This window comes from Megalobrama amblycephala, linkage group LG7 (assembly GCF_018812025.1).
Source record: "Megalobrama amblycephala isolate DHTTF-2021 linkage group LG7, ASM1881202v1, whole genome shotgun sequence".
NCBI classification, from domain to species: Eukaryota; Metazoa; Chordata; class Actinopteri; order Cypriniformes; family Xenocyprididae; genus Megalobrama; species Megalobrama amblycephala.
This window is the reverse complement of record NC_063050.1, coordinates 3,088,255-3,102,476: the sequence shown is the minus strand read 5'-3', so window position 1 is coordinate 3,102,476 and position 14,222 is coordinate 3,088,255. Positions and strand designations below refer to the sequence as shown.

Sequence of the window (14,222 nt, the reverse complement as noted above, 5' to 3'; positions counted from 1 at the left end):
GACTTCTACTTTCTGACCCCTGGACTATACACCTCTGCTTTTTAGTAGCTTGTTTTCTAATGTTCAGAGTTGATCTGTTGATCAGAATATGTTGCTTGTCACGTCGTTGAGATTCACAGGCTGATTCTTGATGTCTGTGTGCCTAAAAGAATGATTTTTTTTATTATTATTATCAGAACAACTTATAGAAAAAACTGATCTTCTGCTGTAATCAATAATGTAACTCTAACTCAGAGATTGGGCTCTTAATGAGTTTGGGTCAAATAATGATCATGTGAAAACATAACCAACACCATCTGATCATCTTTTCTCTTTGCTTGTCTAGCTGTTACAACTCAGTTACAGCAGCACAAACAAAATATAATATTAAAAACGTCAAGGGTCAAAAGCCCAACTAATGCAAACCCTGATCTTTATGATGCAAACATACAAACATCCTTTATCTAATGCAAACATCTTTCATTTCTGTCTCACCTTCACCATCTGCTGATGTCTCTAATGTCAGTAATCAAGCTCAGCAGTGTTTGTGACACACCCCTCACAGACTCACAGGTATAAAAGCTGAAAGCAGAGCGACACACCTTCATTAACATACTGTAGTTTGTTACAGCTGACCAAACTGACAACAACAGAAGGGCAAAAGAGGAAAGATGTTTGTTGGAGAAATTGTCTACATTGTTGAAAAACTAAAAACATTGCTTCATCAAAAGACAGGTAAGAGAACACAGAGGTTGTGTGAGTTTTCACCTTTTTAAATTCTTTTCAGCAAATTGTCAATTTGATTTTAATTTCTAGAAAAAAAAAAAAAAATGGTGCAGAAATACTTCATGCAGCTGTGGTTTTGTGATGTTATCCCTATTTTTTTTTTTTTTTTTTTTTTTTTTTTTTTCAATAATTTCAATTATACCTTTGCTGGTATACTGTTTAAATGCACCTGACAAATAAAAACAGTTATCCCTCTGCGTGAGGAAGATCCGTTTAGATCCACTCTGACGGACAACAAAAAACTCCCTGAAACTTCCTAACTCTTCCACCCAGATAGCGAAATTCTCTGTTTTTACTGTTATTTCCATTTCTTATGTGTTCCATTATTATTATTTTGTATTTGGTTCTTCTTTATGTAAAGCACTTTGAATTACCACTGTGTATGAAATGTGCTATACAAATAAATTGCCTTGCCTAATTATGTGTTTGATTGGTCCAGACGCTACAGGGGATTTGAACTGTTTCACAAGTGCACAAGAACACATGCAGAGGTGGGTATTCCAGGGGTCAGAAAGTAAAAGTCCTGCCATATTTTTATTCCACCCACTGAAGCATTAATGAGATAAATAAGTGATTAATTGAGTGATGATTGAGCATTATTGAAGACACCTGATGATAACAAGCAGAATCACCAAAAGAGAAAATCACAATTTTTAAGTTACCATCATCGAGGTCAGGGTTTGTTTTAGTTGGGCTCTTGACCCTTGACTTTTTAATGTTAGATTTTGTTTGGGCAGTTTTAACTGCATTAAAGCCCACCAGACAAGCAAAGTTTGAAGGTTATGTTTTCACATAATCTTTATTTGATTTGAATCACTGAGCTCATTTAGAGCCCAATCTCTGAGTTAGATTTACATTATTGATTACAGCAGCACTGTGATTCTACAGAAGAAGATCAGCTTTTACAATACATTTTTTTTAAAGTTCTGTTTTATAGAGGTGGGCAGATCGATACCAACGTGAAAATATCGATACTTAAGTTTCAGTTTCTCTCGTTTTGCGACCTGGCCGTGTTTGTCAAAATGCTGCTGCTGTCACAGAGCAGAGCAAGCTCTCAAGAGTGCTGCTCGTGCTCGACACTGCTCTCCTCCCCCTCTCCTGTGTTGTACCGTCACGTGACTCACCACTAGCGCTACCACCAGCAGTCAGGCGCGCGCGCCGCTCAGCCGCGCATTTCTAACAGCAGTCAGTCAGAGGTGGAGAATGGCAGCAGAGAGAAAGAGGAGCGTTGTATGGCTGTATTTTCAGGCCGAAAATGAGACAACAGCGACTTGTACCATTTGTAGAAAGTCTTTAAAATACAGTGGCAATACAACTAATTTGTACAAACATATGAAAAATCACGGACCAGAAAATGCAGAGCTGCAGAAACGGAGAGAGGAGGAGAAAAATCCCCCTACCCCTTTGTGACTTTATTTAAGAAAAAAATCCTGAAAAGAAGTGCACTAAAGAGGAGAAACATTTTTTGTTAACATGCTACTTGAAAAGAGAATTTGTTTTTACATTTTTTATATTTGTGAAGTAATCATTTTGTAACTTTGTTTATTTAAATAAAACGGAAGTAACCAAAAGTTGTTTCTGAACAAAAGCTTTTGTAGTACTGATTAATAACCCAAAATGCAAATCACAAAAACAAATTAAAAGTCATGAAAATTCATTTAGATTTAGGTTGAAGACGCATCCACCTTAATTATTAAAAAGTATCGGTATTGGTATCGGCCCTGTATTTACTTGGTATCGGATTGATACCAAATCTAGCGGTATCGCACACCTCTACTGTTTTAAAAAAAAAAAAAAAAAACTCATTTAGACACACAGACATCAAGAATCAGCCTGTGAATCTCAACAATGGTGAGAATAATAAAGCATGTTGCAGTGCATTCTGGGTGCCACCAATCAAAATTCATCCGTGCCTCCCATCATGCATTGCTGCATGAATAAATTATGAGCTGAATTGTTTTAGCAATTTTCTTTATTCTCACTATTAAAATTTTGCTGTTTTTCTGTGACTTTTTAGTAGCTTGTTTTCTAATGTTCAGAGTTGATCTGTTGATCAGAATATGTTGCTTGTCACCGTCGTTGAGATTCACAGGCTGATTCTTGATGTCTGTGTGTGCCTAAAATAGCTTTTTTTTTTTTTTTTTTGTGATAAGGACAACTTTTTTAAAAAAAAATTCTGTATTGTAAAAGCTGATGTTCTGCTGTAGAATCACAGTGCTGCTGTAATCAATAATGTAAATCTAACTCAGTGATTCAAGACAAATAATGATCACATAGAAACATAACCAAAGCCATCATCTTTTAACTTTGTTTTAACTCAATTAAAACTGCCCAAACAAAATCTAACATTAAAAAGTCAAGTGTTTTAGTTTTAGCTCAACTAAAACAAACCCTGACCTCGATGATGGTAACTTAAAAATTGTGATTTTCTCTTTTGGTGATTCTGCTTGTTATCATCAGGTGTCTTCAATAATGCTCAATCATCACTCAGTTAATCACTTATTTATCTCATTAATGCTTCAGTGGGTGGAATGAAAAATATGGCAGGACTTTTACTTTCTGACCCCTGGACTTTCCACCTCTGCACTGAACTCACAAGTTGCAGCCGCAACAAAATCACATAAAAACCCTAACCCATTCAGGCCATTCAGAGGAATTTTTGAAAGAAAACCACTCCGGAGGATTAAACTTTGCCATTGTGTCAGCAGGGTTCATGCTGCACTCAATTCAAAATCCTCTGACACCATGTCATAGAATAACGGGGTCTTTATCTTTAAAATGTGTCTTTATCTCTTGCACGTCTTTTTACTGAACTCTCTTAAACACGTCTCCCCGACTTATCCCTCTGCGCATGTCCAACATTTTTAACCAATCAACATACATGACACTCAGTTTGTAACTGATAATCCAGCATTATGGCCAGAGATCAACAAATCAGCAGAGGGATTCATTTATTCTCAAACTGATAAACTCAAATTTGAAAATGATGATTTAACCAAATTGCTCCAAAAGATAGGACATGCAAACCATCTTTTTAAAATGATCAATCACCTTTATTGATATAGCACTTTTTACAATGCAGATTGTGTCAAAGCAGCTTTACAGTGATAACTGGTGTATAATTTAACTGCACAGCAGCTCTTAAAGAAAATGGTGTCAGTATCCATCTTAAGTAAATTCAGTATTGATTCATTCCGATGTAAGAAACAATAGTTATTAATTTAGTTAACTTATCTATCTACAATAAATGATCTACAATATGCTAAAAGCAGTGCTACTATACTTGGGATTTCTAGATGTTTAGCTGAAATACATTATTTCTTACAATGTGTAAAATGCTATTTATATCTCACAGTGAGAAGAGAGAAAATCATTGGGGAGTTGGAAAACATTGAAGAGAAATACTCATTGGAGCTTCCAACTGATGTGAAGGTAAGATCAATATAACAACAAGATATATAGAAGAAGATCTGAATATGCTATAGTTTGAGTCACCCTTTGTTATTAAAATCGTGAAACCCATAACATATTCTATGGTCAAAAATATTTGTCAATGCAATGCAATAATATGAGAATGATGCTTACTGTGGCATTACTAAATGTCCACAGTGGTTTAATATATAAAAGTGAAAATGTGGACTGGAGTTGAATTGTGATTTACTCTCACACTCTAAGGTCTTAAGGCCTGTACACACCGGGACGAATATCGCACGCGTTTATCGCCAGCGTTTTTCGAAACGTTTTTTGTGTTCATACTGTTGGAAATCTCAGAAGCATAGACCAGGAGACTTTGGGATCTCTTGAAGCAGAAGTTACTCTTTATTGAGAAACACGCTGTGTGTCGCTGTGGTCATCCAAAATCTAACTAAGGCAGTGACTTGGTAGTTCATATACATTCAAGGGGGAGGGATACATAGAGTAGAGGTGTGGACAATCTAAACAAAGGATGCAAATGCAGTACAGGAGCCCATCAGCCCATTCCCTACATTTCCCAGCCATGATCTAATCAGCATAAATGTGTCATTCAAATGCATAGGTGCTAATCCAATCAGTCTGACAGTATCACCCATACCTTTACATTATCATAGAGACAAAAGCACTGCTGTATCTTGAGCTTGTCCTGCCAAATGGTCAGGATGTAGGATCCGCAGATCTTAAACAGATTCTTAAATTTGTAATTCCACAATACCCAAGCGATTTTCACTGGCGATGTGCAGAGTGAACGTGCAATTTAACTCCCTGACAGTATGTGGCGCTTGTGCTTAACGGTAGTGCAAATAAATATATTTATGATATTAATAAAGTTGAAGAAGATAAAAATGCAGATATTAAATATATATATATGGTAGTCAGAAACGGTAGTGCAAATAAGTCACAATGACAGTAGTGCATGTGAACGGTAGTCCAGATAAATATATTTATGAAATAGACATTCTCAAATATATATATTTCGTGAATGTAAAAGAAAAAACAAACAGTAAAAATACAGAAATAATACACATCTATTGGTGTGGCTAAGAACTGGCAGAGCACCATAGCGTGCGTCTCAATCAGCTCCCTAGTTCACTAGTCAGGGCACTGATCAGGGAGACGCAGGGATCGTTTGTAGGGGTCTTCCTCGTCTACTTACTTCCTCTTTATTGTCTTGGTATCAATGTGTGCTCGGCAAAACCATTTTGTGCTTGAGCGCCACCAAGTCGTGTTTTACTGTAACTTCAGCAGCACCAGGCACGTGAACAAAAGCGCCACTCTCATTGGTCGGCTAGTTTTTAACGCGGCGCGTCAAACCAAAAAAAATGAACTTGAGCCGTTTTTTTAAAAAAATACGCTTTTACGCCTCGCGTTTTTCACGTCGGTGTGCACACTCACATTGGCGCCCTTTGTTTAGTCACGAGGCCTTAAACGTTGGTGAAAATCGCGCGCGATATTCGTCCCGGTGTGAACAGGCCTTAAGTCATTTCTTTCTTAACCTGTAGGTTGTTAATGACTCTGTTCATGGTCACATTGAGCTGCACCCCCTGCTGGTGAAGATCATAGATACGCCTCAGTTTCAGAGACTCCGACACATCAAACAGCTGGGAGCGGGATACTGGGTCTTTCCTGGGGCTTCACACAACCGCTTTGAACACTCACTTGGGTGATGCAACTATACAACAAATATATACAATACAAACATGTCTCTTCAGTAAAGTGCAAATATCTAGCAGATTTTTATTAATATTTTAATTAGTTATAATATTCATATTTTTCCAGTTTCATTTTACTTTTAAAGTTTTAGTAATTGTGTGGTATGGTTTTGACATTTTTATTATTATTATTTTGAAGGTGCATTTTTTTAAATATATTTTTTTCAGCAAAATCCCCAGTGTTAAATGAACACCCAAAGTGTACATATGAGTCCATCTTGCCGGGTGTTAAAAAGTAACACTGAAGCAGTGTTAAAGTTAATGAGATAATTGATTGATGACTGAGTGATGATTGACAATTAGTGGAGACACCTGATGTTAATAAGCAGAATCACTGAAGAAACAACAAGAGAAAAAGAGAGAGACACAACAACTACAACTGACTTCCAGCCATTAAACATTATTACACTTATTATTAACCAGTTTGATTTTATTTCTGTCATACATCAACAAAAGTTCTTATTGAGAATTAACAGATGTTTAGATGTTAATGTTTGAATGAAACTTTAGTTTGAAGTCACCATGATGGTGAAAAGCATTTCCTTTAGTTGGGCTCTTGACTCTATTTATTAATATTAATTTATCTCTGGCTGCTCCAACTTTGTGTTTGTAGAGCACATTTGTTATGGTCAGAGAAACTGTGATCTGAGCTGTGTTTCCCAAAAGTGCTGTGAGCCAAAGTTGATCAATTTAGGTTTACAATGCTTTGGGAAGCACAGTCATAATGGTTGTGTTTTCTCATTGTGAAATGGCCAGATTCATTGGTGACATCCAATATTAACTGGTGATATAGATGTTATATTATTTCTTTATAGTAAATCTCTGTTACCGCTTGAGATCCAGCAGAGCTTTTATAATCTGTAGGGTTTTTTTTTGAAACACACACAGACATCAAGAATCAGCATATGACCCTCAACAATGGTGACAATCAAACAAAGTGCTTCATGTTGCAGTGCATGATGGGAGCCACCAATCAAAACTCATCCATGGCTCCCATCATGCATTGCTGCATGAATAAATTATGCAGCTGAATTGTCCTGTAATTTTCGTAGATTGTTCATGTTTGCTTTTATTTCTCTGTTGTTTTGTTGTGACAGTAGCTTGTTTTGTGATGTTCAGAGTTGATCTGTTCGTTCTTGAGAATCAGATGCTGATTCTTGATGTCTGTGTGTGTTTAAACACTGAAGCTTCAGTGCATAATGTATTATTCTTAAAAGAAAAAAAAAGAAGTTAATACTGTTGTTGGATCTCAAGCTGTATAATCACAGGACTACAATCATTATTATTAAAGCTACACATCAAGCACACAGTCCGATTAATAGAAAAAAAAAAAACTAGATCATACATACTCAGATCCACGGATCAAAGATCATCAAGATGCCAGAAGGCCTTCAGAAATGTTCCACTAAAACACACAATCAATAATAATTCATTCAAACAAACAAACAAAAAAAAAAAACAACCGCAAACATAATTATTGCGATAGTTATCCTACCTACGAGCTTTTGTGGAGTGCTCGACGCAACTCCCAGGGGATTAGACCGGCACCGCTACAGCAACAACTTCAAAGAAAAAGAAAAACATAACTATAAACACTAAATCAAGAGCTAAAAAGCAGAATGTCAGCCACCTACCTGGGCTACCGTAACACTGAAAACCGGAAGGGAGCGGGCATGACAACACCAACTATCTAGTGCTTCCTACTCATCTATTTAAAGGCGCCTGCCCTCATTATTCTAATTAAGGGAAAATAAGGAAAACGCCCCATACTGCTACAATTGCTTAAGTGTTACTTTTTAACACCCGGCCAGATGGACTCATATGTACACTTTGGGGTGTTAATTTAACACTGGGGATTTTGCTGTGTGTAAACTAAAAATAGATAAATCCATAACACACGTTAAAGAGCAAACATGTTGAAGATTAGCCAATGGGCTGTCAGTTCATTAAATGATGAGCTATTTACTCACAAAAGCAGTTTAGGCACACACTTGAAGATTTTGAGCAAGATTTTGAGCCCGATCTGCATCCCCTAAAGATCGGGGGATGGTGGGATTCGAGGCTTGTGGCTAACAACTTTTTGTCTAAAAAAATCCTCAGTCCTCAATTGTGTTGTATCATTACAATTATTTACTGATCCCAATCGTTTCTGAGGCACCTCTGACATGATATCTGCAATTTTAGTTCTAACTCCTTTTGGGGGAACTAAATTAGGTCCTGTTTCAGAGTGAGCGAGAGAGGACCAGGCCTGGGAAATTTTATGTTGCTTTTTGTATTAAGTTTATGCTTTTAGTTCATTTTGTTTATTGTTTATTGTATTATGTATATTTTATTATTAAAGTTAATGTTTAATATTTGGTGGTTCCCGCCTCCTCCTTATTCCCTGAACTTGAGATTTGTTACACTTAAATTCACATTATTTTAATTCATTCTAATGTAATAACCGAGAGCTGAGTTACTACTCATACAGGTCACTTGATTTGATTAATTAAATTTGTGGAGTAACGCAGCGCTGTCAGAATAATCATACTAATAATACATTTGAGTGTGTTGAAAGTTATAACAAGGTTTTGGGATATTTTAATCCAAAACTTTGACATTATATTATGTGACTATAATAACCCTGATGTATATGTTTATATATTTCTTAATCAATTAAATTGTTTATCTATCACATGTTCACATAGTTAAACTGTGTTTCTGTTGTTGTTGTGTTAGTGTGGCACATTTAGCTGGATGTCTGGTCAAGAGTCTGCAAGAGAAACAGCCGGAGCTGCATATTAACAATCGAGATGTTCTTTGTGTCCAAATTGCTGGTCTGTGCCATGACTTAGGTGAGTGCCAAAAACATAATCAAAAATTTACAATATTAATATTCAATATTATATCAAAATATCAATATTTCTGGGTCCACAGAACTACACTCTTAAAACAGATGTGTTAAAAACAACACAACCTGTGTTATATTTTAACACACCCGTGTGTCTAGTTAAGGACAACACATTTTGTGTTAATTTTAACTCAACCAGTGTGTTATTTTTTCTTAATATAGGCATAAAATATTTAACACACTAATGTGTGTGTGTGAGAGAGAGAGAAACGACACTGTGTCCAACACAACATGTGTTAACTATCATCCAATCACATTGCTGCTACGTCACTCCACAAGCCGTTAAGCAAGTTTGTGCCTCTTTCTTCATTGGCGGATGACTTAACACATGGGTGTGTTAAGATATAACACAGGTTGTGTTAAAAACAACACATCCTTGTGTCTAGTTAAGGACAACACATGTTGTGTTACTTTTTTTAACTCAACCAGTGTGTTATTCTTCTTAACACAGGAAATGTGTTAAAATATTTAACACACTAATGTGTCATAAATCACACAATGTGTGTCATAGATGTGCTATTTTTGACTAGTTAAAATGAATGCAATACACACTCTTAGAAAGGATGTGTTAAAACTGACTCAAAATGTGTTAAATTCTTACACATCAGTGTGTGAGTTTAGGGACAACACTTGTGTGTTAATTCTGACACATTCACTGAGTCAATGATTTTAACACAGTAAATGTGTCAGGAAGGTGATCTGCTGTTAACAAGCAGAATCAAAGGAGAAAATCACAATTTTTAAGTCACCATCGTGGAGATGAGTGTTTGCTTTAGTTGGGCTCTTGAACCTTGCCTTTTGAAATATTAGAGTTTGTTTGGGCTGATGTAACTGAGTTGTAACAGCTAGTCAAGCAAAGAAAAAAGATGATCAGGTGATGGTTATGTTTTCACATAATCATTATTTGACCTGAATCACTGAACTCATTTAGAGCCCAATCTCTGAGTTAGATTTACATTATTGATTACAGCAGCACTGTGATTCTACAGCAGAAGATCAGCTTTTACAATATAATCTGAAGGATTTCCCAAAAGTTGTTCTGATTTATTTAAAAAAAAAAAAAAAAAGCTCTTTCATTTGGAGACACAGACATCAAGAATCAGCCTGTGAATCTCAACAGTGGTGAGAATAATAAAGCATGTTGCAGTGCATGCTGGGAGCCACCAATTAAAATTCATCTATGGCTCCCATCATGCATTGCTGCATGAATAAATAATGAGCTTAATTGTCTTAATTTAATTTCCTTAATTCTCACTATTATATAGTAATTTCTTATATAGTAATACTATATAGTAAAATAGTAATTTTCTTTCTCTGTTTTATGTGACTTTTTAGGAGCTTCTTTTCTAATGTTTCTAAAATCAGAATATGTTGCCTGTCACCACTGTTGAGATTCACAGGCTGATTCTTGATGTCTGTGTGTGCCTAAAAGCAAGGTTTTTTTTTTTTTATCAGAACAATTTTTTAATACCCTTGAATTATGTAGAAAAAGCTGATCTTCTGCTGTAATCAATAATGTAAATCTGACTCAGAGATTGGGCTCTAAATGAGTTCAAGACAAATAATGATTATGTGAAAACATAACAAACACCACCTGACCATCTTTTCTCTTTGCTTGTCTGGCTGTTATAACTCAGTTACAACAGCCCAAACAAAATAATATTATAAAGTCAAGGGTCAAGAGCCCAACTAAAGCAAACACTCATCTCCATGATGGTAACTACTTAAAATTGTGATTTTCTCCTTTGATTCTGCTTGTTAACAGCAGATCACCTTCCTGACACATTTAATGTGTTAAAATCATTACACAATGAATGTGTCAAAATGAACACAAGTCCACCGATGAAGAAAGAGGCACAAACTTGCTTAAAGGCAGGGTAGGCAAAAAAATGTATAAAAAACTTTTTTTCAAAATTTGTTTAAACTTTATTTATATATCAATACATAATTAAAATGTAAGTACTCTGAAAAAGAAAGTATAAAAATCGAGTGTCTGTAGACCTCTCACGACTGTTTTAAAGACAGCTCATTATTTCCATTCACTCCACCCCCTCCCTTCTGGGCTCCTTCCAAAGCCACGCCCCCAAAACGCATGAACGTGTGACTCCGACCACTGAGCTGGAAGACGCATTATTTACCTGAGACGAGCGGAGAGGAAGGAGCACAGTGCATGTAGTGACATCATGTCAGAATCACATGTAATAAAAATAACTTTAAAATTATGAAGATAAACAAACAAGATGTATTTTAGTACTCACTATCAAGCTAGCATATTGATATTGGTAAAGTTTAAAATATATATTTTTTGATTCGCTAACGAGCTAGTTATCTATAAGGCAAAGCTAAAAACAGGTTGCATGATACACGTTTTTCCATTACCATCATTTACACTGTGATGAAGATGAATTTCGTGTAAGATTCATAACATATACGTTGTTCTACAGATCAACAGAGTAACATACACTCAAATATCAACTCACAACTGCATTGCAGACACAAAATAATAACACACACATACAACAAAGTGTGTACGACACACACAGATACAAGATAAAGACATCAGTAAACATAGGTAGAGAATATAAAAACAAAACAAAGGCGAAAAAAACGTGCAGGTAAACTTGCAGGTGAACATGGTAAAAGACTTAGACAGAGGGTAAAATTATGCACAATTCAACACTATAGCTATCATTATTTATCGTCTCTACTACGGCTCGCTAAGTAATGTTATGTTAGCTATATTACGCAGCTACGTGTGCTAATGACACATGCTTCATGAAAAAATAAACAAAAAAATATGTATGATCAAAATACAAAAAGAAAGATTTACCTGTCCAGCAGAAATAAAGCCATCAAGGAGTCACTTTTCAGCCCCTTGAGTTCCCTCAGTTCTCGCCATCGCTGGAAAGCCACGCCGATATTAACTCGCGTTTTATTTCTTTGTTTATCCAAAGACTTTTTGTTCATTGCCTTTTCTTGTACTGTTACTGTCTTCCTTTTTTTGCCTGGTTTGCCTTCACTAACTGCATAGGCCGATACTGTGAATTTAGCTTGCTGTTTCTCTGCCATTGTTTTGGTATTCCTAGGATCCGTGCCTCTTGGATTCCCCAAATCAAACGTGCGCGCGCAAGTGGGCAGGTCATGTGTGGCAAAAGGGTGGTTGCCATGGTTGCGAGAGAGTGACAGCCGCCTAAGCCAATCCTATGTTTCGTCCCGGATGGAAATAATGAGCTGTGTTTAATACAGATTAAACGGTCTAGAGTCACTCGATTTTTATACTCTTTTTACCAGAGTTCTTACATTTTAATTATGCATGTATATATATAGAAAGTTTAAACAAATTTGGAACAAAATTTCTTACCTACCCTGCCTTTAACGGCTTGTGGAGTGACGCAGCAGCAATGTGATTGGATGATAGTTAACACATGTTGTGTTGGACACAGTGTTGTTTCTCTCTCTCTCTCTCTCTGCACATGATCAACTTAAATTGACACAAAAATGTGTTAAAATAGCCATAACACAAAAAATGTGTTATTAATCAACACATCCTTTTTGAGAGTGTAGTTAGTAGCTTGTGAAATGTGCAGAGCTCTTAGTGGACATGGAGGGAATTTATTTTCTGAAATAGCTTTGCATTCCTTAGCAGTGACATTAATGTTTCCTCACAATTCATCTGTTAGCTTCCGTATATGTGAAGGGTGAATTGGCAAGATAGCAAGCATTTTAAAGTAAAGAGAAGAATGTAGCTATGGGAGAAATAGATTCAAATTAAACACAATTACTTAAAAAGTGAATAAAAAAAATTACTATGTCACATTTCTGGTGACTCCTGTTGGCCAAACCAGTATAAAAGCAATGAAAAAGTAAACTCATACCTTCTGCACCAATTACAAATGTTTTAATGTAAGTTTAGTGTTTAAAATGTAATCATTAAAATAATTAAATGCCATTAAATATGAATAATCTCTATAATATATGTTCCTTTGTTAATGTGTATATCTTGTTCTCTTTAAATGGCTGATCAGAGGAGCGTTTCCCAAAAGCATAGTTGCTAACCTGTTAGCAACTTAGTTGGTTGGCAATGGGAAATTGTATTGCAACCAACAAAATTAATAACTTAGTTAGCAACTATGGTTTTGGGAAACACTCCCCAGGACATTTAGCGACAATTACGACTCTCTCTTTTTTTTTTTTACTACTATACCTATGCCTTACCAAAATGTTAACATTATAAAACATTTGAACCATATATTAGACGTTTAGTCATTGCTTTGCTTTCTGATCAGATGGGTTCTGATGTCAGTGATTTAATCATTCAGCAGGAAAAAATGTTCAACTATATCATTCCTCTGTATTTTTATTGTTATAGTTGTGTTTCTGAAACTTTACGTGATAGCTTACCTCCCTTATATTTCCACTAGTTATTGGCTGCCGGTAAAAGCAACCATCACGAAAATGAAGTTGGCAATATGTTTAAAGCCATTTAATTTGTAATAAAATACAAACAGTGATGGATCTGCCACCACAGAAAGAAAATATATTTCCATATATTTATGATCAATGTATTAAATTGTTTAAATACTGAAAAATACTTGGAATAATATATTGTGTGTGTTTATTGAATAATACATAAGGAACTTCCACTTTTAATGTATTGAAAAATATGTGACAGTATATATTACCCCACACAGCAGGAGACTCATAGGCGGATCCGCATTCAAGTCGCCAAATCCGCGTGACTGTCACATCCGTTTTGACACCACCCAGAGGATCAGGTCCGCATCCGGGCGGCACCATAAATTCTACTGTCAATCAGCGGATCCTGAGCGGACCCATGTCGGATTCGCAGACGCGCACGCGCCTTTACTGTAACGGTTGTATCAATTTGCGGGTCCCAAACGGACCCGCCGCGGAGGTAAGGTTTTAATCGCGGATGCGGAGCGGATGCAGCGCGGAGCCAAGGCGGGGTCCATGATCCGCCTTCGTTGCGGATCCGTCAGTGCGCGCAAGTGGACTCCGATACGGGTCTGTTCGTGGCAGAGGTGGAAAGTCCAGGGGTCAGAAAGTAAAAGTCCTGCCATATTTTTTTCCACCCACTGAAACGCTGTTAAAGTTAATGAGATAAATAAGTGATTAATTGAGTGATGATTGACCATTATTGAAGACACCTGATGATAACAAGCAGAATCACCAAAGGAGAAAATCACAATTTTTAAGACACCATCACAGAGGTCAGGGTTTGCTTTAGTTGGGCTTTTGACCCTTCACTTTTTAATATTAGAATTTGTTTGGGCAGTTTTAACTGCATTATAACAGCCAGACAAACAAAGAGAAAAGATGATCAGGTGGTGTTGGTTATGTTTTCACATAATCATTATTTG

At 36.2% G+C, this 14,222-nt stretch overlaps 1 protein-coding gene across 1 annotated transcript in view; it reads left to right on the top strand.

The window, feature by feature from the left end:
* The first annotated feature begins 578 nt into the window (after positions 1 to 578).
* LOC125271578 (deoxynucleoside triphosphate triphosphohydrolase SAMHD1-like) overlaps positions 579 to 14,222 on the top strand; it is a 29,437-nt gene continuing 15,793 nt past the window's right edge. The window contains exons 1-4 of the mRNA XM_048195656.1: positions 579 to 714; positions 4,121 to 4,197; positions 5,742 to 5,902; positions 8,670 to 8,785. Coding sequence (XP_048051613.1) covers positions 651 to 714; positions 4,121 to 4,197; positions 5,742 to 5,902; positions 8,670 to 8,785 — 418 coding nt within the window. The 5' untranslated portion in view covers positions 579 to 650. The remainder of the gene's footprint in view (positions 715 to 4,120; positions 4,198 to 5,741; positions 5,903 to 8,669; positions 8,786 to 14,222) is intronic.